Source organism: Stomoxys calcitrans, chromosome 3 (genome assembly GCF_963082655.1).
Source record: "Stomoxys calcitrans chromosome 3, idStoCalc2.1, whole genome shotgun sequence".
Lineage (NCBI taxonomy): Eukaryota > Metazoa > Arthropoda > Insecta > Diptera > Muscidae > Stomoxys > Stomoxys calcitrans.
In genome coordinates, this window is record NC_081554.1 from 2,336,169 (window position 1) to 2,360,345 (window position 24,177).

The following is a 24,177-nucleotide window of genomic DNA, read 5'->3' on the forward strand; positions in this document are numbered from 1 at the left end:
ATAGACGAAGATGATACAACGTAGACTCTAATAAACATTCTAAAACAGAAATCTACGTATCTTACAATGATGTTTGCCATCTCATCTTATATCATAATAGGCAATCAATCTGGGTTCAAACTGGCACTCAGAAAATCTTGCATTCTTTGTCTGTTGCTCAAACGAGAAAAACAAAAGTCGCGGGCATGCAGTGCATTTGATCATTTGTAGAACGCAACACAGGCATTGAGAGCAAACAAATCTCGCATTCCCACTTAGCACAACAAATTAATTTGAACGCTGTTACTGAACATCTTCGCCATTGCCGCTGTTCTTTGCCAAAGTGAATCTTGGCGGCGGCGGCGGCACCAATAAATTGATTTGATGTGTTAATTTGTGATAATAAAAATCATTTGGAAGTGGCGCAAAATCAAATTAGATAACGGACTACGATATGACCAAAAAAGTGAGTATTGTGGCTCATCATGGTAGGGGAAACACCTCTGGGTAAGTCAAATAAACAGAGTGGAGGTGATGATTGACTATGAAATTGGCGTTCGAAATTTTTGCGAAACAACTCAATCAATCCAGAGATCAGAAATCAAATTAAAAGAAATCTTAACCGGATGTTGGAATTGAAAAAAAAAAACAGGAAGGAAGCAAACAACATTCGAAAGAAATAATGAAAGCTTTGATTTATATTTGCTCAACAAAGCAACAAAAGTATTTGCAACGATCATCACGTTTCAGGCACTGGTGTTGGCAAACAGCAAACCAATGACAACAATGACGGTGTACTTTTTTATATTTCTCACAAAAAAGCCCCATTTCGTCAAGCTTTCACTAGACTAGCCGAAAGGAATATTGCAGAGTGGGAATTAAAGTTCGTCAACCAAAATCCCCATCAGGGGGATTCATGCACATTGTCTTTCACCTACCTTTCAAAGGAGTTTTACCCGTAGGTGCCTTGCTGTCTGAACGCCTGGCATTCAATTGGAATTTCTTTAAGGGCGGCGAACCTTTGATGCTTGTGGTGCTGCCACCCGTTGTAGGTGTGCTTGCTGCTGTTGAAGTGGTCGAGGGAGAAGGTGTTGTACAATTGCTCTGGGCATTAAAGCGTTTTTCTGAAAAAAAAAAACAAAATTAAATGTTTAATTAAAAATAAATTTCAGCATACTTTTAGGAGGAACATATTTAGAAGATCGACAACATTGAGGCCATGTCTACAGCAACATTCAACACAAGTTTATAAACATAATGTGAATGCTAGCAACATGTAAAACATGTTTATAAAGATGATGGGAATGGTTTGTAAAAAAATACATATATTGGGTTGCCCAAAAAGTAATTGCGGATTTTTTAAAAGAAAGTAAATGCATTTTTAAAAAAACTTAGAATGAACTTTAATCAAATATACTTTTTTTACACATTTTTTCTAAAGCAAGCTAAAACTAACAGCTGATAACTGACAGAAGAAAGAATGCAATTACAGAGTCACAAGCTGGGAAAAAATTTGTCAACGCCGACTATATGAAAAATCTGCAATTACTTTTTGGGCAACCCAATATTTGTCTTTTAATGAAGTTAAATCGGATAAAAATGCGATTTTTATGAACTTCAAAAGTTTGGCCTAAATCATGATAGATAGCCTGGAACGATACATAAGCGAACTTAACCTATGGCCAAACAAGTGTTCTCTACCAAGTTTCAGCTCAATATATTCCCTTTAAAAACATACATTTTTATTAGTCCATTAGCCGAACGTAGAATAGCGTTCCAAACGACACGATTTTCTGCGCTCCTTCTATAATCTCCGACACCAATTTTCGAGGTGTCTCTTACCACTTCATCTTTCCCTTTACAAACATACAGTGTGATTACGGCAGAAGATGGAGGTCGGACAAGGTAGATCGTCTCAAAAGTTTATTACAATAACAAAATTAATATTCCCCTATCCTTTGGTGGTGCCAAGACAAAATAAGAAGGTAAAAGAAACTTAGACACTCAAATTTCTAAATGAACGGCATTAACTAGATAAAGTGAGAATATACCAAGTTATTTCATTCATAAATTTTAATCACTTCCTTTTAGAATACTTAACACCTACTGTGGTCATATACCTTTCAACTCATTTCAAAATCACACCAAAGACGACATTAATAATGGAAAACAATGTCAGCTGACCACCATGATTTTCATGTCAACCAGCACCACCACCACAACCACCACCACCACCACCATCAGAATCGGAATAAGTCTTCTTAACAAAATGATGCTGTGGTTTAACAAAACTTCTTCCGTCGCAACACTCAGTGTGTGTGAAAGATGGAAGCGCCAAGAAAACCTGTTTGTATTGACCAGCTTAATGCCTGTCTGCTGGTTTGCTTGACCAAATTTAGTCAGGAGCCTATACATAGAAACGAGCCCCGCTTTGCTTTGTTTTTTGTTTGTGTTTATTTATTTTTTATTAAGCAGCTGCTGCACTTAGGGAGATCACCTTTCTTTCTTCTTCTCTTTGCAGCATCATTATAGATTGATAACTGCAAACAGAGAGAACATGGACATAATTAACACCTGTTGCCCAGCATCTGCGCTATAAATATAAAAATCATTAAAAAAAGAGTTAATCACAAACAACTCTTCTAATGGCAGCTGCATTGTGTTCAGGGCTGCCATATTTACAGAAAAAAATTGGCATTTTTAGAGTAAGAATCTGTACTCTAAAAATGCCGATTTTTTTTAAATTTTTAAACAGGTACTTTTATTTTTCCCAGATTAAGTTCGAAGTTAGGCCATCTCTTGATATTTTTCTCGTATCAACCGATCTGCAGATTTAACTTCTTTATTTAAAAAAGACGTATTCTTTACTAGATTCGGCTAAAATTGAGTGCAAGAATTAAAATCTATGTTTAATTAAGAAATTTGTATATTCAATTGAAAAATTTGCTGAAATCAGATGTATAAAGGCATTCGTAATATTGATTTACAATTTTGCAATTTGGATTTATGATAGGCTCAAAAATTTAATTAAAGTGGTTAATAACTCCATAAACCAATTATTTGAAATTGCCCTTTCCTTTAAGCAATTTTTTTACTGTTTTAAATAATAATAAAAATAAATAATTGATATTTTTCACATGAATGAATCACTTTTTATTTCATTGGATTAAATTGCCTATAACACATAAAATATATTGCTCAAAAATATAAACATATAAGAGAGAAGAAAAATTATCGTTTCCATCATGAACCTTTCTCCAAAGCCTCTCCTCTTTCAATGAGTGTCTGTTTGATGCGGTTAATAATTCGACGAGGTCATTGGACATTGGACGTTTTCAAAAATAAAGTTGGATCAACAATAACGGGGAATGCATTGCGCTATCGAGAGATGATTAATGATTTTTAATTGTTAGAGTTGGATGAAATTGATCTGAACAGCGTTTACTTAAAAAAAAAGTTTCCCGGCCGTGTTATCTCCAGAAAGGACAATTGGCCACCGAAATCTTGTGATTTGACACATTGCGACTTCTTCCTTAGGGGCCACGTTAAAGATAAGCTGAATGCCAAAGGCGCAGCGTCGATTCAAGATCTCAATGATAGAATTCGTGAGGCTTTCAAGGACAGCCTTTGGACAGGACTTTGCGATTTGACTATGGAAAATTTCATAAAAAGGGTATGTCCCTGTAAGTGTAATCAGAGGGGCCATTTCGCATACCTCCTCATTTATTATGAAGTAAAAATCCGATAATTTATCTCCATATTTGGCACTTTTCTTTGAATAGCAAAATATAATCTCTAATAGGAAAACCCTTTATTAGAAAAATATATGTGGGTTATTTACAAAAACGTTGAATCAAAAATTCCTTTCGAAAATAATATTTTATTGTTGCTTCAGATTCCTAATACCCCAATAGAAAAATAGCATCTACATTTTCCCTATTGGGGGAGAAATCATCCCACATTTGAGTATAATCCCCAATTTGGGAGAAATTCCCATTTTGGGGAGAAATCCCCAATACTGGCTACACTTGTTGCAAACACTTTGATGTTGCCGTGGCTCACACTAGTACATCTATCAACATGTTGGTAATGAATTTTCTACTCTTGCTAGCGCAAACGAATCACCATAATCTCTCTTAAATTTTCAACTGTTTAAGAGCGACTGTTATAATATTAAGCTCCAGCTAGTAAAAGATCTTGCTCTCACTCTCTCTCTCCCTCTTTCTTAGTTGTTGACAGTCTTGTTTACTACAACAGGTTTTTTGTGTATCTTTGTTATTTTATTTCATAGATTTGTTTGTTATGCATATTTAAGGAATTCTTTTCGAATACTTGCACTTACATACACACATGCAAGGTGGTTAATTGCTTTTTTCCCCAGCATTTATTTTCCATAGTTTTCTTTTCAATTTGAAATCATTTAACAATCGTTTGTTTTTCAATGCCCGCCTATTATTCTCTTACTAATTGGAAGATCATGAAATCGGCTTGTGTGTCAAGGGGTTAAGAAGGCTGTATATACGACACATGTTAATAACATAGGTAAACGATGACAAACAAGCATATAAAAATACACATCGAAGATGCCAGGAGAACAATAAAAATCTCAGCGATATTCCTAAAAACATTTGTGATTGCACTGACTACACCATCTTCCTTTGCATAGTGACATGCACACGGACAGACATGTAATAATCTTGCATTTAACACTCTCGTGAATTAGCCTTTTTAAAAATCTTAAATATGGTTCCACGTGGGCTTCAAAGCAATCAACAATTTTACCACGACTCACTCCAGTACCACAGGTGCCGATGACGATGGACCAAAACACCGAATCGTTGGCAATGCAAACAAAACATTGGAAACACAACGCGCCAAACCTAATGTGAATGAACGCTTCATGCGCTCAGCATGGTTGGCAGTGAATGGAGCTAAGGCTGGCATATGAGTGGGCTGCAGTTTTACGCTAATACGCTGAAGATAAATACAAATTAGCATTGAACTACATTTTCCCATGAATGGGCGAAAGCAAAATAATTTAATTGTGCAGAGTGGTCAGCAGCAAAAGATAAAAGAGTTAACAACCATAATTACTTGTGCCCAAATAGAAGTCGATGTTAATGTGTTGATCTATCAATTAGTCGACATGAAAGAAGAAATTAGTAACGCATACAGGATGGCCAACAATAATATTGGCCAGCACATCATAATATTTTGGTACGAAAATGGATTTAGTCTTTTTCTTACTCGATTTTGAAAGGGAAATCAATAAATTTGGATGGACCATGATTTAATTTAGGTAATTTTTCTCTTAAAAAAACATTAAATATTTTATGGATTTTGGTCGTCGAGACACTGATATGTAAAACTGAGTTGATGCTTTAAATATGGGACTTAAGCAATGATTTTATTCGCAAGTACTTGAAGTTTATTTAAGATAAAATATTTTAGACAATCGACATCCGAAGAGTCTACACCATCACAAAAAACACGAGTAAAAAAAATCATGTTCCACACTTCATTTCGCTAACACAGTGGCTCCAATTCACCAGATGACAATTCGTTAGACTTTTCATTTTGGGTTTTTTTCGATGGGAAGCTAAGGACTAATAAATATGCCAGAATGGTTTTGTAAGAAAGCCATTGTGCGGGACACAGATTTCATTCGTACAGTGTGCAACTCGTTTTTTACCGACTCGGAGCAATGGTCAAGGTAAAAGGTGGTCATATAGAGCAAAAGTGAATTTAACTTTATAATAACTTCCACACAATTTTGTCTTTTGAATCAATAAAAAATATGTTCGCACAAAGCTACCCTGTGTATAAATACAACATACGCCCGGACGGACATTTCTAAATCGCCTTACTTCTACATAGTTGTTGGGAACATTTTTGTGGGCCATGAAATCTCCGAACATGACTATCGTCATGAACGAACTTGGTTATGAGGTTAGGTTAGGTAAGAGTGGCAGTACTTTACAGACCCACTTAGACAATTTTAAGTCCATTGTGATACCACAGTAGGGACAGACCAAGGCTTCTGACGGGAATCGAACCCACAACCCCTACACTGGTAATCCAAGGACGCTACCAACTCGGCTACCGGGGCGCCAACTTGATTATTAACTCGAATTACATATTGCCCATCTATCACCCTTTACGTCTTAACATGCATACATCTCCTTTTCTCGAACTGTACTTAACTTTTAGCCTTTTTTTAAACGAAATATTTGCCATTGTTTAACTTAAAATGATTTCTCAGCGATTTAACTTTGAATTTCTCATAATTTCAAACCATTTTCATAAAGTCCTCTCCTATTCGAACCTCAAACATTTCATCTCTCCTTTTCGGTATATGTTAGTTGTATAAATCGCTCATCGTTAAAATGCCATGGAAAATGCAAATTTCACACGAAACTCCCTCCTCTTTATTTGATTCAATTGCATTAAACTAAAATTCAGTTAGACAACAACAAGATGGCCAGAATTTAAAATGAGAGTGGGTTTTTGTAGTCTTCGTAGTGTCTGGGGAATAAATTTACAAGATTCCTTATGTAATTCAAGCCACCATAGTTGGATTCCAGCAATGTTTTAGCATGGAAGACGGGGAGGGCTGCATTTTAGCTCATTCCCACGAAAGTGCAGCTCGACCAGGATTGCCTGTTAGCCAATATTTTTAAACTTTGTTTTCTCACTAATTATGGTTGCAGATATTTGCTTAATTTGAGTGAGTGAGGGCACAAAGGGAATACGGAATTGGCAGAAATAATTATTAAAAAAAAACATACCAAATTAAAAGTAAACAGTAACACCCCTGAGTTGGTGGGGTTGATTCAGGTGTTACTAAATTTATCACCGTTTCAGAGAAACGTTTATGATGACGACTTTTCGTTTTCATTGGAACCACCTTCCAATTTCATTTGCATTTCAAGTGGTGAACATGAAAGTTATAATCACCTACATGCCAGGACTCAAAGTAAATTTTCTTATCCTTCTATGGTCCATCTTCATAAGTGGGAGTCAAGGTGGCCATTACCTGAGTTATGGTCCAGATCTTAAGCCAGCACAAGGTAAGTGCTTATCATCATGTGTTGTATCTATAGACTTAATGATAATGTTACGAATTAAAGGTTCTGTTTGGCCCAAACCATGGTGGCAAGATGACACCGGTCGCTATTTCAGTGTTGATCCCGAGAATTTTCGATTAGTGGTAAGTTTGTTCAAAATGTTCACTACAAAAGGCAATGTTTCATATTGGTTTCGTGTCTTCTAGGCTGTCAATAAAAATTGCCCCCTACTGCAGGATGCCATGGCGCGCTACACCAAAGTCATACGCCAGTCAGCTCAAGGTTATGTGAAGGCGCCCCAAACTGCAGTCATTCGCAAAATCCAACAACTAAGTGTCAACTTGACACAAGCCTGTGAGACATTGCCCCATTTAAACATGGATGAGACATGTGAGTCATTTGGCCACGAAAATAAGGAATTTATATGAAAAAAAATAAAAATTTTTGCAGACTATGTTTGGGGTGACGGAAGAGTGATTGCCAATTCAATTTGGGGCATTTTTAGAGGCCTGGAGACATTGTCTCAGCTCTTGGTGCCTATGCCAAATGGTCTGGTGAGTGGGATTGTGTGCACTTTTTTAATTTCAAATAAATTTCCACTCCATTTAGTTGCGCATACCAGAAACTGAAATTTACGATGAGCCTCGCTTCAAATATCGTGGCCTGATGCTTGACTCCGCCCGTCATTTTATAAGCAAAGGGAAAATTTTACAACTACTAGAGGGCATGGCCTTTAACAAGTTGAACGTTTTCCACTGGCATTTATCAGACGATTCAGCGTTTACCTTTAACTCTACAACATATCCTGAATTATCCTTGAAAGGCGCCTATCGGCGAGAAATGACATATTCACCCGCGGAAGTCAAAGAAATTGTTGAATTTGCCCGCAAAAGAGGCATTCGAGTGATTGCTGAATTTGATACGCCCGGTAAGTGAATAAAGGCAAATGGAAGCTACAAAGAAAGTAGAAACAATTTACTGGGAACAAGTTTACAAAGGTATCAAATTGTGATATCATATTACAAAATTTAAATTGAAATTTATCTCTGAAAATTTTTTCATTGATTCCGAGGAATTCTCCTAAAGGTGCTATCAGACGATATGTATTGTCATATGACTTAACCTATTGTATCCATATGAATTTTCTTACGTATGTCAGATACGAATAAAGCGCGCTTTAATCAGCATGTGTTAGACATATGTATTGCACTTTCATTTAGTCATTTCGTTTACAACGCATCGAAATATCAATTTCCGATCCTACAAAGTATATATATTTCGGATCGTCGTAAAATTCTAAGGCGATTTAACGATGTCCGTGTGTTTGTCGAAGACGAATACACGTCTGTCCGCCCGTCTGTTGTACTCACTTTACAACCTTCAAAAATTGAGATATTGAGCTGAAATTAGGCACAGATACGTCATTTTGATGCACGCTGATTAAGTTCTTGAACGGACCATATTTGGATACAGCTGCTATATAAACCGATCTGCCGATAAAGGGTCTAATGCTCATAAATGCTTTATTTTTTATCCGATTTTATTGAAACTTGAAACATTGGGTAATTTTAAGCCTCCCGATATCTGACTAAAATATGGTTTAGATCGGACTATAAATAGATATAGCTGCTATATAGACCGGTACCCCGATAAAAGGTCTAGTGCCTATAAATGCTTTATTTTTTATCCGTTTTCGCTGAAATTTGAAACAGTGAATAACTTTAGGCCTCCCAACATCTGGCCCAAATATGGTCCAGATTGAACTATATTTAGACATGTTTACTAGTTTTTGTTTCCTTATAAATCAATTTAACGTCGCGCTTACGTTTATGTATATTCTTATTAATTTTAAAATTGATCGAGCATATTGAAGAGGCTAGCAATTTCAATTTAATGTTGTAACACAATTCTAACTCAATTTTTTACCAAATATAAGCAGATCTAAGGTGTTAATTCAAACTCTTCAACAATATGTATATATTTAGATTTATTTCGATGTTATGATGCACAGTTATTTTAAAATCCTTTCATGTTGCTCTAATAATTTTTTTCACTGGACGTACCTATGGCGAAGCTTTAAAAATTGCCAATTTCCGAGTTTACCATTCGCCCTTCACTTTTTATCCATTACTGGTATATACGCTTAAATACTCTCTCTCCCTAGTAGGAGAGTCACAAGAGAATAATTATTGGTCCGATAAACGAATAATCGTGTGCGGCTATCGAAACACGTTTGCCATTAAAGAGTTTTTGGATTTACAACAAAAGAAAGGTACTTTTAAATATAGACCTAAATTTGACCGATTAAACAGTTATTGACTTATAAAAAACTTTTCAAACAAGGTGTTAATTGTTTTAATAATGTTTGACATTGAAATCCGATTCTTTTTTTTTCGCAAGTGATTGGTAAAGAGGACATTCGTTGAACATGCGAATGAGCCAAATATATGTCTAGTTTCCATTATAGACAGACACATAGTGGTGTGGGTAGACAAATAAATATCAAGAAAAATATAAAGTGTATTTTTTTAAAGTAAAACAATAATTTTTTTTAAGTGTTATCCTGAAATAGTGTAATACAGAAAAGATTAGAATGTGAACAAATGAAATAAGTACATTCCAAACGAAACCAATTTGAGGACATGGAAGAAGGTAGACGAGGGATTTATAAATATAAGTTTATTTTAATATTTGTTATTATCCCTATATTTTGGCTTGGAAAACGACGCTGATGACGGAAGATAAAAAATTAAGTATTCCTATATGTGAATGTAGATTTCGTGATATTGTGTGCAAAATGCTAAGACTGGTATTTATTACGACACGCTTTAATATGTATATAAATTATTTTGTTCATTATACTTTTTACAGACGGTATCCACGACAATGAGGAGAGGCTTAACACATTTACAATACAAGAAAAAATATTTTATTTCTCGTTAAAATTTCTCAAACGTTTTATTTTTTTGCGTATAGAAAACGACTTATGAACAGAATTTATTTTTTGACAAATTCATTCAGTTTTTATTATTTTACTACTTGCAACTTTCAGCACACACAGCTTCCTGGGGTGCTTCACATCCGGAGATCATGACTAAATGTGCTGGCAAATATGCGGGTCAACTGGGGCCATTCAATCCAACCAAAGATTCAACATTTACATTCCTTAACAAGTTCTTCAGGTACGTCATTCACCAAGAGCTTAATAAAAATTTCTAAAGACAATTATAACTACAGTGAAATACGTAACCTATTTCCCGATCGATATCTGCACCTAGGAGTTGATGAGGTCAATCCTTCATGTTGGGAAGGCAATTCAGAAATCCAGAAATATCTGACTTCTAAAAAGCTGGACAATGGCGATTTGCCATATTTATATTTGGAGAGATTTACTGCAGACATATCAACGCTGGGTTGGAAACAAATGGTGTGGCAGGAGGTAAGTAAAAACAAGTAAAAGAGTGCTAAGTTCAGCCTGGCCGAATATTGTACCCTTATTAACTGAGTTTTTATTTTAATTAGTTTGGTCTCAAGAAGTGTTATCGGGTGATCGATACTTAGGGGGGCCTTTATTACCATATTGACCGATTCGGATAAAACTTGGCACTGATGTTGTAAGTCATAAGACAGGGTTTTGGGCCAAATTCTAGCCAAATCGGATAAAAATTGAGGCTTTTAAGTGCTGAAGAAGTCAAATCCGGGGATTGGTTTATAGGGCGCTATAACTGTTTATAGATCGATTCGAATAACACTTAGCATGGTTGTTGGAAGTCATAATTCAAGTCCATGTTCGACATTTTAGCCAAATCGGATAGAGGCTTCTAAGGGCTCAAGAAATTAAATCCGGTGATCGCTTTATATGGGGGCTACACCTATTATTATATCTCAAATCTTTGTTCAAAATTTCAGTGAAATCGGATGAGAACTGAGGCTTCAAGGAGCTCAAGAAGTCCAATCGGGGGATCGGTTTATATATAGGCTATTACCAGATCTGAATCGAAATAGCCCATTTTCAATCCCCAACGATCAATAAGAAGTATCTGTGCAAAATTTCAAGCGGCTAGCTTTAGGCGTTCGACTGCTATCGTGACTTCGATAGACGGATGGACGGACATGGCTAGTTAGGCTCAAAAAGTCGAGACGACCCAGAATATATATACTTTATGGGATAGCAGATTAATATATCGAGGTGTTACAAACGGAATCGCTAGATTAGTATACCACCATCCTATGGTGGTGGGTATAATAATGAAATAGTGAGAGATTATCTAAAATACGTAAGTTGTTGGCTAGCGAGATATGAGTTAAGGCCTGGTTTTGCTCTCATAAACATACCGTAAATTTAGGAAAACGTGTCAGCTTTTTTGTTTTGCTTTATGAAAACGTAAGCAAACGATTACCGAACGTTTATCGTCCGTAAACGGAAAGTAGAATTTAGTAAAAACAAAATTTTACGTTCCGTTTTCGTGTCAAGTGATAAAATTTGAAGTTTGAAGAAATTTTAGAACCAAAAAGTAATATTTGAAAACTGATATTTCTCTGCGGCATTTATTACAATTTAATGTTAATAATAAAGGTTAATTGGGTAGCCCATCATGAAAAGGTGGTCGGTCTGGCCTGTTGTGGAAAAAAAGTGTGACATATGTGATAACAACAAATTACAAGAAAAGAGTAGGAGTAAACGCCAATACGGCGCTGTCGTATCTTCTAATCCATGTTATCACTATGTCGTAAAACTGAGGTCCATTCAGGGATTCCACACACTCCTTCACGCACTTCGACCTCACTACTAGAGCTCACGGCTTTGGGGGCCGCCATATGCACATACTGATTTCGACCTGACACGCGATGATTATAAGCACCACATCAGTTGAAAATTTGAGCTCCAATTTGCTTGGTGTTCATTGTCATTACGAGAAGCTCAGCTTGGAGCTACCGTGCGAGTCCACAGGTTGCGATTAGTGAAAGGCTTTGTATACGAAGTCGCTGCAATTGAAGTCCTATTGGCGTCTTTTATAACCAATGGTCATGACGTTCCCGCGGCGATCGGTGACTGGAACGAGCGTGAAGAGAATCGCTAACTCCACATACAAATGTTGCTACTACAACATCACCAACAACAACTTATTTCGAAAACTGTAAATCCCTTCCCAGAATTTCTTTTGCGCCTATCGTTATGGCACATAGCCCTGAAATGGTGTGTGTGTCACAGTATAGTCCCAATCCAGTCCCAGTTCATCCATAGTGTCCCGAAGGGAAACTTGGCAGCATTCTGTCTCCCCGTGCTGCTCAGGGCGGTGCCGGTCGACCCATCTCCTCGGTGTTAAATGCCCTCTCAATATTCGAGAAGGCCGCAATTGCATCAATTGCGCAATTCAGTTGGAGAGACGTCTCAACTTCAAGCATCACTGCGTGGAGTTCTATCTTCTCCAACCTGTCCTTGAGTTATGCCTGAAGTTCTTCCATGTCAGATCCTTACCACCTTCAAGTCTTTTTTGTTAAAAAAAATTGTTTTGTTTGAAATATCAAATGCTACGTTGGGTAATAAGCATAATTGCCTCTTTACATTTACGATACATTTGTTCTACATTTACCAGAGCATAACCAGGCCATTACTCAAAAAATTAAAAACAAGTAAAAGCGTGCTAAGTTCGGCCGGGCCGAATCTTATATACCCTCCACCATGGATCGCATTTGTCGAGTTCTTTTCCCGGCATCTCTTCTTAGGCAAAAAAGGATATAAGAAAAGAGTTGCTCTGATATTAAAACGATATCAAGATATGGTCCGGTTCGGACCACAATTAAATTATATGTTGGAGACCTGTGTAAAATTTCAGCCAATTCGTATAAGAATTGCGCCCATTGGGGCTCACGAAGTAAAATAGAGAGAACGATTTATATGGGATCTGTATCGGGCTATAGACCGATTCAGACCATAATAAACACGTTTGTTGATGGTCATGAGAGGATCCGTCGTACTAAATTTCAGGCATATCTGTAATAATAATTGCGATTACTAGGGGTCAAGATCCCAGATCGGTTTATATGGCAGCTATATCAGGTTATGAACCGATTTGAACCTTATTTGACACAGTTGTTGAAAGTAAAAATAAAATACGTCATGCAAAATTTCAGCCAAATCGGATAGGAATTGCGCCCTCTAGAAGCTCAAGAAGTCAAATCCCCAGATCTGTTTATATGACAGCTATATCAGGTTATGGACCGATTTCAACCATACTTGGCACAGTTGTTGGATATCATAACGAAATACTTGGTGCCAAAAATTCATTCCAATCGGATAAGAATTGCGCACTCTAGAGGCTCAAAAAGTCAAGACCCAAGATCGGTTTATATGGCAGCTATATCAGGTTATGGACCGATTTAAACCATACTTGGCACAGTTGTTGGGTATCATAACAAAACACGTCGTGCGAAATTCCATTTCAATCGGATAAGAATTGCGCCCTCTAGAGGCTCAAGAAGTCAAGATCCCAGATCGGTTTATATGGCAGCTATATCAGGTTATGGACCGATTTGAACCGTACTTGGCACAGTTGTTGAATATAATAACAAAACACGTCGTACAAAATTTCATTTCAATCGGATAAGAATTGCGCTCTCTAGAGGCTCAAGAAGTCAAGACCCAAGATCGGTTTATATGGCAGCTATATCAGGTTATGGACCGATTTAAACCATACTTGGCACAGTTGTTGGATATCATAACAAAACACGTCGTGCAAAATTTCATTTCAATCGGATAAGAATTGCGCTCTCTAGAGGCTCAAGAAGTCAAGACCCAAGATCGGTTTATATGGCAGCTATATCAGGTTATGGACCGATTTAAACCATACTTGGCACAGTTGTTGGATATCATAAAAAAACACGCCGTACAAAATTTCATCCCAATCGGATAAGAATTGCGCACTCTAGAGGCTCAAGAAGTCAAGACCCAAGATCGGTTTATATGGCAGCTATATCAAAACATGGACCGATATGGCCCATTTACAATACCAACCGACCTACACTAATAAGAAGTATTTGTGCAAAATTTCAAGCGGCTAGCTTTACTCCTTCGGAAGTTAGCGTGCTTTCGACAGACAGACGGACGGACGGACGGACGGACGGACGGACAGACGGACGGACATGGCTAGATCGACATAAAATTACACGACGATCAAGAATATATATACTTTATGGGGTCTCAGATGAATATTTCGAGTAGTTACAAACAGAATGACGAAATTAGTATACCCCCCATCTTATGGTGGAGGGTATAAAAAAATGAACCTACAACAACTCAACAAAAAATGGAAATAATGTACAGCTATTGAGCTGTATACGTATTGTAAAGGCTGCGCAACTTTTATTTATGATTTACTGATTTACATAAAATTTTAGCAAAGTAGATATAAAAAAAGTTTCTCACAGAAGGAAAATAGCCTGTACGCCCGTAGTCCCGGACATAAACAAAGCAAGGTCTCTCGATTATCTTTGTTCGGTTCTCAGAAGCTTTAGTTTTTCCTAGTTTCACTGAATAAAATTATGCCCTTCAAGTAAATTTATTTTGTATTAATTGTTAGCAGAATCCATGATGGTAGGTTCTCAAGATTCTGCCCGGCCGAACTTATCACGCTTTTACTTGTTATTTCATGATTTTATAGCCTGGCAACGCAACTATAGTTGAGTTGCCATTCACAATCGACCCCTTAGTGCGGAAAGAGTCTTGTCAACTTTTGATTTTGTGAACATTTTAATATGTTTATGGGTGCTATCATATCATATCGATGATTTTTAGGTTTTTTTTTCTATCAACCAACACGCAGGGGATGTCCCCTATGAATGCAGTGCACTGCGTTGGCGAAAGGAAATTAGACATTGGAGGGGGGATTAAACATGATTAACCATGCTCTCCATGACCTTGAAAAGACCAGAGCATATCGCAATTGGACGTTCAATCGCAGGGTTGTTTGCCTTGGACGTTCGCAACCTTCCAACGCGCCGGGAAGACTCCCGCACGGCAAGCAAGGTTGATAAGGTTGCGTAATGGCCGAGCAAGTGTCGAAAAACAGCTGCGCAAGACAAGTGTTGATATGCCATCGTGGCCCGGGGATTTTTTTCCGTCCAGATTCTCAAAAACCCTTTTAACTCCACGAGTTCAAAAACAATATTTGGGGCATGACGCCAGATAGATTTTCGATTAAGGGGAGTGGTTGATTGCTATCCGACAAGGAAGAGTTCCCTGCAAATATATCAGCCAGTGAACTTTGATCATCCTTAACAAGAGTTGGAATAGATGAAGAACTACCCTTTACCCTTTTTACGAACGACCAAAAGCTCTTACTTCTTCGTGTAAAAGCAAAAACCTTAGTACTCAGTTAGTACTTAGTACTTAGTATTCGTAAAGAAATCTTTCGCGCCTAAGCGCATTGGCACACGAAGATATTGCCTGCTTGCGCAGCAGTTCAGTATTGGCATTTTTATCCAAGCGCCAGTTCCTGAATGCCACCTCTTTCCATCTGACAGTGTAGCATTGCATTATTTTCATGACATTGTAATTTATATCTCATTTTACCCAATTTTTCAAACCTAATTTTGTAAATTTCCCCAAAAATCACAAATATCCTTTTTACTTTTCAAAACAAAAAATATTTTGTTACAGGCTATGACCGAATACCCATATATGAAGTGGCCAACAGGGACTATTGGCCAGGTCTGGTTTGACTTCAAAAACGTATCCCGTGATTTGACTGCTCGTAAGTTCGATATAATACACAGCCAAGATTGGTACATGTACGTCCTGTCCACTGGAGGAGATTGGGAAAAATTCTATAAAGTAGAGCCCTTAGATTTTGAGGGAAGCGATGTACAGAAGAAGCATGTCCTGGGAGGCGAAGCATGCCTATGGTCCGAATATATCAATGAATACAATGTTATGCCCACAACTTTCCCTCGCGTTAGTGCTGTGGCCGAAAGGCTGTGGTCAGAAAGGGAACATCGCAGTACGGAAGAAGCCACACCACGCATTGAAGAGCATAATTGTCGTATGATATATCGCGGCATTGAGGCAAGACCGGCCAATAGTTTTGGCCTTTGTTAAAGCAAACAGCAAAAATATTAAAAGCATTAGAAAAATACGACTTGACATCATTATTATTATTATTGTTATTATCAGCTATTTGAGGCCTTAATGTTGTCTGGGCCCCTTAATAGGTAGTGTATTAGGCTATCACTTACGTGTTAATGTTATAACCGCCGGTTTTGGCCGTGTTGAAGTACCGTTCGACGTTTGTTGTGTTTTTGGTGGTGGTCCCAAATCCGTTGGCGATATACTCAAATTGCGCACATCGCGTTTTTTGGCTGCTCCTGTAAGAGAAAAACATAAAGCAAAGAAAAGGGAAAATTAGAAAATTTTTCAATTGCCTTGTCTGCTTCAAGTGATGCAAAAGCACGCATTGCGTATTATCTGCATTCCTTCTAAACATCTACTTTAAATGTGAATACGGGCATAATTTCATAAAACATTATGTCAGAAACGTGACCATTTACACATTTACACCATTTCGTGAAGTTTTAGTGGGACGCTACTACTCCAAACAAAGGCCAACGTCACAGAGAAAAGCGTAGCCTATTTGGGTAATTTGAGAAAACAACGGAAAACTGCGCAGATTAATTTTGATAATGTTGAATAATTTGAACTCTTGTCGAGGATAGCAAACATCTCTCTTACCCGTACCTGAGTGGCGCCTGCAAACACTCTGATGTACCCATCTCACGACTTAAAACATGACAAAACCGTCAATTTTCCCTCTGCAAAACGGCTTCCATTCAAAGTCCCTGTCAGCAGCACAACAGCTACCGTTGTTGCTAAGAATTTGCACAGTTATCAAAATCGCTAGTTATGAAACCAAAATTTTTAAGCAAAAGTGCTGAGAAGACCAAAAAAATAATTATCACAGAAATTTTTATTAAAATTTTACCTAGAGGAATTTGTCGTTTGAAAAAAGTTTTGTCGTTAGAGAAAATGTTGTCTTTGGAGAAAATTTCCTTAAAATTTTGTCGTTGGAAAAATATTGTTTTTGGAAAAACTTTTAGTGAAATTTTGTCTTCAAACAAATTTGGTGAAATGTTGTCTTTAGAAAATATTTCAAAAAATTTTGTGTTCAAATAAAAATTTCTTAAAAAAATTAGGATTGTGAAACCAAAAAACCAAAATTTTAAAAATGGCAGTTTGGTAAGGTAATGTGCTAAGAAACATTGGAAATTTTTCCTTTAACCTATTTTAGACTACTACCCTTCTTGTGGTACAATCGCTTTGAAATCTTCCATGTAAGAAGTTCTTGGTTCTCTGATAAATAAAAGGTGCACTCGTTGTTTTATATATTATTTTCCATGAAATCGGGATTGGTAAAAAAGATAGGACAGACACTATATTTAATATCAAAAATAAAGTTAAAAAGATATGTACACATATTTTTTTCACATCTTCTAGTGGACTTCGGAATGTACTAAAATTAATATTGCGACACATTTAATTTTTTCCATCAAAATAAAAGAGTTGTAAAAAATTCAAATTTTAAAATTTTTGTCGGGAAAAAAAATTTCCTTGGCTTATTTTACGAAAATTTGTAATGAAAATACCACAGGCAATTTTTTGAAAAACATAATTTCTACATCATTCTGTAAAGTCGGAGCAATCCTTAAAATTGTTTTTCATTATAAATTAGTAACCTACAGCCAATACATACATGTAAATGTTCGACAAGTCACTGATGCAAAAATGCAACACCTGTTTAAATTAGGTTAAGCAAATGTTAATAAAATGTTGTCGTTATAAAAAAGTCATTAAAATTTAATGTTCAGAAAAAAATTTCACTGAAAGTCCACATTTAGAAAAACATTAAAAAAATTTTATAAAATTTTAGTTTTAAAAAAAAAATTTTTATTGAAATTTTGTCTTAAAAAAAATTTTTTTTGGAACACATTCCCGATTTTCCTTTTATAGAAGGAGAACCCTTTGAGAACAGCAGTTATGGTATGCCATAGCGGGCCGACATTCGCACCATGGTATATTATAGTATGACGAGTGTCATCCCGTGACTATAACCACATCATAACTATAAACTCTTGTAGAAAAATTAGTAAGGGAATTTGAACCGACCCCACACCGGTCGACTTTACATACTGGGATCGATCAAGTATCATTCCTGGCCAAGTACTGCCCCCCTTCGGAAATTTGCAGCTATAACAACAGCAGCTATGGGATTTGAACCAAAGGTTTTCGGAGTTAACACTTATTTTCTACAATTTCTACCACAGTGCAATGTTAAAAGTAAATAGTTGTTTTGCATAATCCCAGCTGAAAATAAAAGAAGCGGATTATTTTCCTTCCTAGCTCCTCCTAGACTTGAGTAAACAAATTTCATAGGCCTTTTTAACAAATGAACGCACTAAAGTATTCGCTAGGGGAAAAAAAGACATTTATCATAAAAAGCATGAAAAATAAACATCCGGCCTCCATCATTGATCAAAAGCATGGACACCTTGGAATGGAATACATTGCAAAGAGAAAAGACGCAAAGTACATATTTGCGAAATTAATTTCATATACGCCCACTATCGCAAATGCGTTGCTTGAAAGTATAGACTTAGCAGTAAGGGATTTCCTTAAGGGGATTCTGCAATATGTTAGATAGTTAGAAACGGACAAGGTCAAAAGTAAATCTATGGTCTGTAAGGGGTAAGTTATCAAATACCTACTACAATAAATTTCCCTTAAGCACATTTTCTATACCTCAATTATTGGGTGGCACTTTAATTCAACACCACTAATACATATACTCGCAATACCATTAAGTACTTGAACATGAGAAAAATAGAAAAAGGCGTTTGTTTAAAAATTTATTGTCTTTGTGTGCCTTTGAATAATGCAAGTTGACAGAGCTTCCCGCACAACGATGGAAGACTCAAGATACTCGAAAATACAGATGTTCTTCTGTAAACATCCATTAAAGTAATTTCACTTGTCCATTCAAAGGAACACATTAAGAAAGGGAAATGCTACGATATACAAACATATATAAATAATGTCTTAAGACACATAAGGGTGTATCATCAAAAAGAATTATTAATCTTGCAAAAATCCAATTTCAACAAAATTTGAGCATTGGGGAAGGCAATGCTTTGACTGTACATTTTTATCTGACATAACTTATTTTTCAAATAATTTTTTTCTACAGATAAAACTTCAATTATAATAATAATACAAGAATTAGGAGAAAATTCATTATGTCTTAGAAAAATTTTTGTTAAAAGTTTGTCTTTCGGAACAATTTTTATATTTTTTTGGCAAGAAAATTCCATGAAGATTTTGGCTTAAAAAAGCTTTTAATAACTTTTCGTTTAAAACAAACACAAAAATTTTATCTTTTGTAAAAATTACATTGCGATTCGGTCTTTAAAGAAATTGTATTAACGACGAAAAATACCTAAATACCTCAGATAAGAGCTGCATTAGAAAATTCTAGATCGAGTTAGGAAAGCGGTATCGTGATGAAATTTGGATTGGCGTAAAGTGGACGACTGAAACCAGTTCCAAAACATTTCCCCGTCATGTTTTGGGGGAAAATTGGCTTGTCGAATGTCAGCAATTTTTTATATCCCAAAAATCAAATGAAAAAATTTTCTCAAAATTCAACAACAAAGTAAAACTTTGTCATTTTAAAAATGTTACCGAAATATTCATAAATTTAATTTTAATTTGTTCTTTAGACAAAATCATTTTGGGAGGCTCGAGCTCGAGACGCTGCAAATCATGCATCAATGTAGTCATTATTATACACAGACGTTGTTCTTAACAAACCTTGGGCCAAATTACCGCAAACGTGAACGAGTAAAATCGTTCGAAAACTCTCTATTGTGAATTATGCACTTTTTATTGAACAAAGATATTTGAAATTTAAGATCGCAAATGTTTAAATCGATCATAATTCGTAAATAATTTGACTTTAAAATGTCTACAAAAGTGGTATAACATCCATTTAATAGGAGATGAAGTTTCATTCGATACAAAAGCACATTCGATCACGTATACGGTAATTCGGCCTCTGGATGATTGTGTGAACACGCGTTATTGTTTCATACACCGACCGTTATGAATATCATCCGTACAAAATATGTATGTATACCATAGATGAGCAGCATATTCATCCGCACATAAATTCCTACGCCCGCGGGCTTAGGAAAAACGAGTAGAAGCTCACGGACAGTATAAACAATTTTGTCTGACTTTGTTCGGCTGTTTGAAGTTTGATAAAACTCACACATACACATTTTGGTATTTTCAATAGTGTTAGTGTGCCCATCACTGATTTATACCAACCTTAAGTTTAAATGACTCTAAAAACAATGCATATACCGCCGGTTATGGTGCAATGTGGTAAGGCGTTCGTAATCATTCCATGGAATGGACAGCACGCAGCCGTACACAAAAACTTATTGAAAACTGTGCACTCGACGTTTACAAAATATGAACGGGTGTGAATTTTTTATTCACGAAATCTGTTATTGTTTTATAAACATATGTGGTTAATCTGATAACATTTGTGTGTTGATTTATGTTTATGAAAGAATCTGATCAGTTTGTCGACGCCGTGCTTGATTTTTTTGGGGGTGTGACGTATAGTCCGATCTACCTATTTTGGGCACTGAAATATAGGGGTCAAATATAGTACCGATCGGACTATACCTAAATTAAATTATTGCTCGATTTCGCTTAAATTTGGAACAGTGGATTGCACTAGGCCCTCCGATGTCCGAATCTTATATTGTCTAGATAGGAGACTACTTATATACTGCTTCTACCAGAGACGTAGACGGTATTTTATTTTGGGTTGAGCCCATATTAGAACTGGATAATAAGTACATATACGGAAATTAAGAATTTTGGAAATAGGGGCTTTGGTCCGATAGGTCCTGAACGCCATATATACCGCATTTATTACCCAATTTTGCAGAAATATTGAAGAGTGAATCTATTTACACCAATCAAAATTCGTACCAAACATAGCCCGGATAGCCTCATTTGACGATATATGGTCTTGATCATTAATATCCATACAAAAATTTACCGATCTTTTTGTTTAAGGTATGACACCCAAAAGATTGGTTTATATGGCAACTTTATCTACACAAAGTCCGATCGGGACTTTGCAAACACATCGATGCGCACAGTGCAACCGTTTAAATTTCAGAGAAATCAGATATTAAGGGCGCTTTTTATGTGCTCAAGCTCATAATCGTTCTATATGGCAGAAATATATATCTAAATATGTTCTCGCATATGCAAAAAATGCGGATCTGTATCAAATTGCAGTGTATTATCTCAGTTTTTAAAGGCTGTAGCGTGATTGCAACTACCTGACACACAGAGGATTGACACTCGGACATCGTTAAATCGTTTTAGAATTTCACGAGATTAAAGAATTTCTATAAATACTTTATAGAGTTGGAAGTGGATGCTTCGATATGTGTTTAAATAAATTATACATGTAAAAAAAATATTTTCCGCCTTAAAAAATAGTTCTATTGGCCGGAGTCTATCAATTTTTTTCCAGAGTCGACTCCGTCTCGCAACCCTGGCAGAGCCTATGGGTCCTTAAAATTTTTGGACTTTTATATTTAGGAGAACACCTTTCGAGAATTCCACCAACATAACTGAATGTCATAACCCAAAAGAAATACATATCAAACTAGTTGACAGAAATTGGAGAAGAATCGCAGTAGATTAAGGCTTTGGGAAATTTATCCTGAGTTCGGCTTGGGATTAGATTTGTGGCAGTCATCAGCATAAAACAAGTGTATTACAAACGGCATAAAAAATTGTTGTATACTATGGTGGTGGGAGTAAAAATTAAGAAATGGTTGTGTCCTTTGCGATATCACTTCAGCGATAGAACAAAGGCTCTGGTGGAATTCATACCCACGACCCCTGCACTGGTAATTGCTTAAAATGGTCTGGGCACTTTCAGCTAATTTGATAAAATTTTGTCATTTTGTAATCTAATCTTATGTTATATAAAACCAAATTTAAGACTTTATTTTTATAGCATAGTTTTTTTATAGCAAAGTTTTTTTCTTCAATAAAAATAAAAGTTCGTCAAAATTTTAATAAGAATAAATCTACTCTCATATCCCTTAACTCTGTCATTCGACACGATAGTAGACCATGCCACACTATGCACTACCGTTGTTTTTATATTATTCACTACACCCTATTATATTTGCTAACCTACCCAAATGCATAATTGCGTTTAATATGTTTACACAAATGCTATAATGTCGATTGTGGTGGTGATGACGGTTTTCAGAAGAGGGTGAACATTAAACGTTTTTTCATGGAAAATTACACTAAAGTAGGGCAAAAGAAGAGTAGGGCTAGTTTTGTACTTACATACGTAAATTTATGCCTTCACTAAAACAAATTTACATCGAAAAACAGTCTTCTGTGACATTTTCTTATAAATATTTAAATGGTTAGATTAAGTTAAAAAACACGGTGCGCCTAAACAAACTTTAATCAAAAATGTCTTACACCTAGAAAATTTTGTCTGTTTCTGAATTTTCAATATTCATAGATGAGAAAAAAACAAAAAACTAAAATAGCCTGTAGAGAGTATTTCAAAAGATCCACTTTGATTCGTACGTACGAAGTTCAATTATTTTTTTGAAAATGAATACTCAAATTGAAAGCAATACTGCGAGTTCTCAAAACGCAATGTCCATATCCCTCATTAAGTTTATGTTTTTCTTGCTTAATATGTACCCTAAACTCATGCATACAAGTTTTGCCCCAGATAATATTTGTAGCTTCCACAGGCAATTTACAAAACATGGTATTGGGGGCAAATGTTATTTTAGGTATTTTTGTGAAAAAAATTGCCCAGTATTTATTTATTGTTTTTAAGGACAGATATTTTTAAATATGTATGTTCGTTTTCAAAAGAAAAATTTATCGTGCTTCGCAGATTATTTTAGTTTTTTCGTTTTTTTTTTCTCTTATGAGAATTGAAAATTTAGAATCTCACATAATTTTCTAGGTGTAAGAACTGTTATTTAATGTTGGTCCAGGCGCACTATGAATAAAGTGAGCAAATTTTATCCAGTATGAAGTGATCCAAAACCTCGTTGTCCTCGCGTGTTCAGGCATTGATCGTCCTCTTGCACTGCAGAAGCGTCGGTGATTTTACTAGCCATGTCGTTATTACAGCTCACGTGATCACACCTGAGGCGCAGATGATAAAAAAGCTTGCTTTGTGTAGAAACCCAAACCTCTTTCCTCACCTAGTTTCAATACCAGGTGTCATACAGGTTTTGTATTCGTGCTTCACACGTGGGATGATGGTGCGACCCACTTCCATCTTCCCCAATGTGCAGTCTGTTAGCCACAACGGTTGCCTCTTTCTTCATTACTATATCGTCAAATTGACTTTAAAATCGTTCATGGGCAAATTTGCATTTGCTCCTCTGAATAACGACCAACATATGTTATCCTTCTTCACACCCTCCTACATCTGTGTACTTACAATCATGTTCCCTGTCTATAATCATTTCCAGCAACATAACTCTATCGAATATTGAGATGATTCTGCTTAGAAAGCTTGCGTCCTAACTTTTCAGTCATAAGCCATTCACAAAACCCTCTCGCCCACCCAACAGAGGATATTTGGATCCCCTCACCTAAGAAGTATTGTATTATCGGTTGACTAACAAACTGGTTTAATCTCCATAATCAACGAGGCACTTCATCTATGGTTGTAAAATAGCCAGCTACAGTATACTCTATCTTTATGCTCTGTCAATAAACACCGCTAATGTGTACAACATCGAATCATTCCTTGTACGACCTCATGTAGTATCCATGGTGTCCATTATACGCACCATGGTTCTGAGAAGGGAGGATGTACACACCAATATATCGGGTTAGGACATGGGTTTCCAAAAATAACTGTTTCACCCAGCATCAATTATGCTATTGATCTGTTCCGGAAGATACACTTTGCCGCTCTAGTTATCATATTGCTTTCCTATTTGTTACTGAGTATCACAAAGACTTAAAAAGTGTTTTCTATACTCT

At 36.2% G+C, this 24,177-nt stretch overlaps 2 protein-coding genes across 4 annotated transcripts in view; one reads left to right on the forward strand and one right to left on the reverse strand.

Moving 5' to 3' along the window:
- The window catches only part of LOC106081271 (serine-rich adhesin for platelets), a 194,359-nt gene that overhangs the window by 75,989 nt on the left and 94,193 nt on the right, over positions 1–24,177 (reverse strand). The window contains exons 4-5 of the mRNA XM_013243122.2: positions 16,281–16,409; positions 918–1,103 (exon numbers count right to left, since the gene is read on the reverse strand). Of these exons, the coding sequence (XP_013098576.2) occupies positions 918–1,103; positions 16,281–16,409 (315 nt within the window). The remainder of the gene's footprint in view (positions 1–917; positions 1,104–16,280; positions 16,410–24,177) is intronic.
- Positions 171–16,188, forward strand: LOC106081272 (beta-hexosaminidase subunit beta). Of its 3 annotated transcripts, none has more exons than XM_013243123.2 (9): positions 171–486; positions 6,844–7,049; positions 7,110–7,189; positions 7,253–7,436; positions 7,497–7,600; positions 7,656–7,974; positions 10,099–10,228; positions 10,284–10,485; positions 15,706–16,188. In XM_013243123.2, the coding sequence occupies exons 1-9, from the start codon at positions 434–436 to the stop codon at positions 16,141–16,143; spliced, it is 1,716 nt and encodes a 571-aa protein (XP_013098577.2). In that variant the 5' UTR covers positions 171–433; the 3' UTR covers positions 16,144–16,188. The 3 variants fall into 3 exon arrangements, with proteins under 3 accessions (XP_013098577.2, XP_013098578.2, XP_013098580.2); XM_013243124.2 differs by having other exon boundaries at positions 171–445; XM_013243126.2 differs by having other exon boundaries at positions 171–445; positions 6,912–7,049.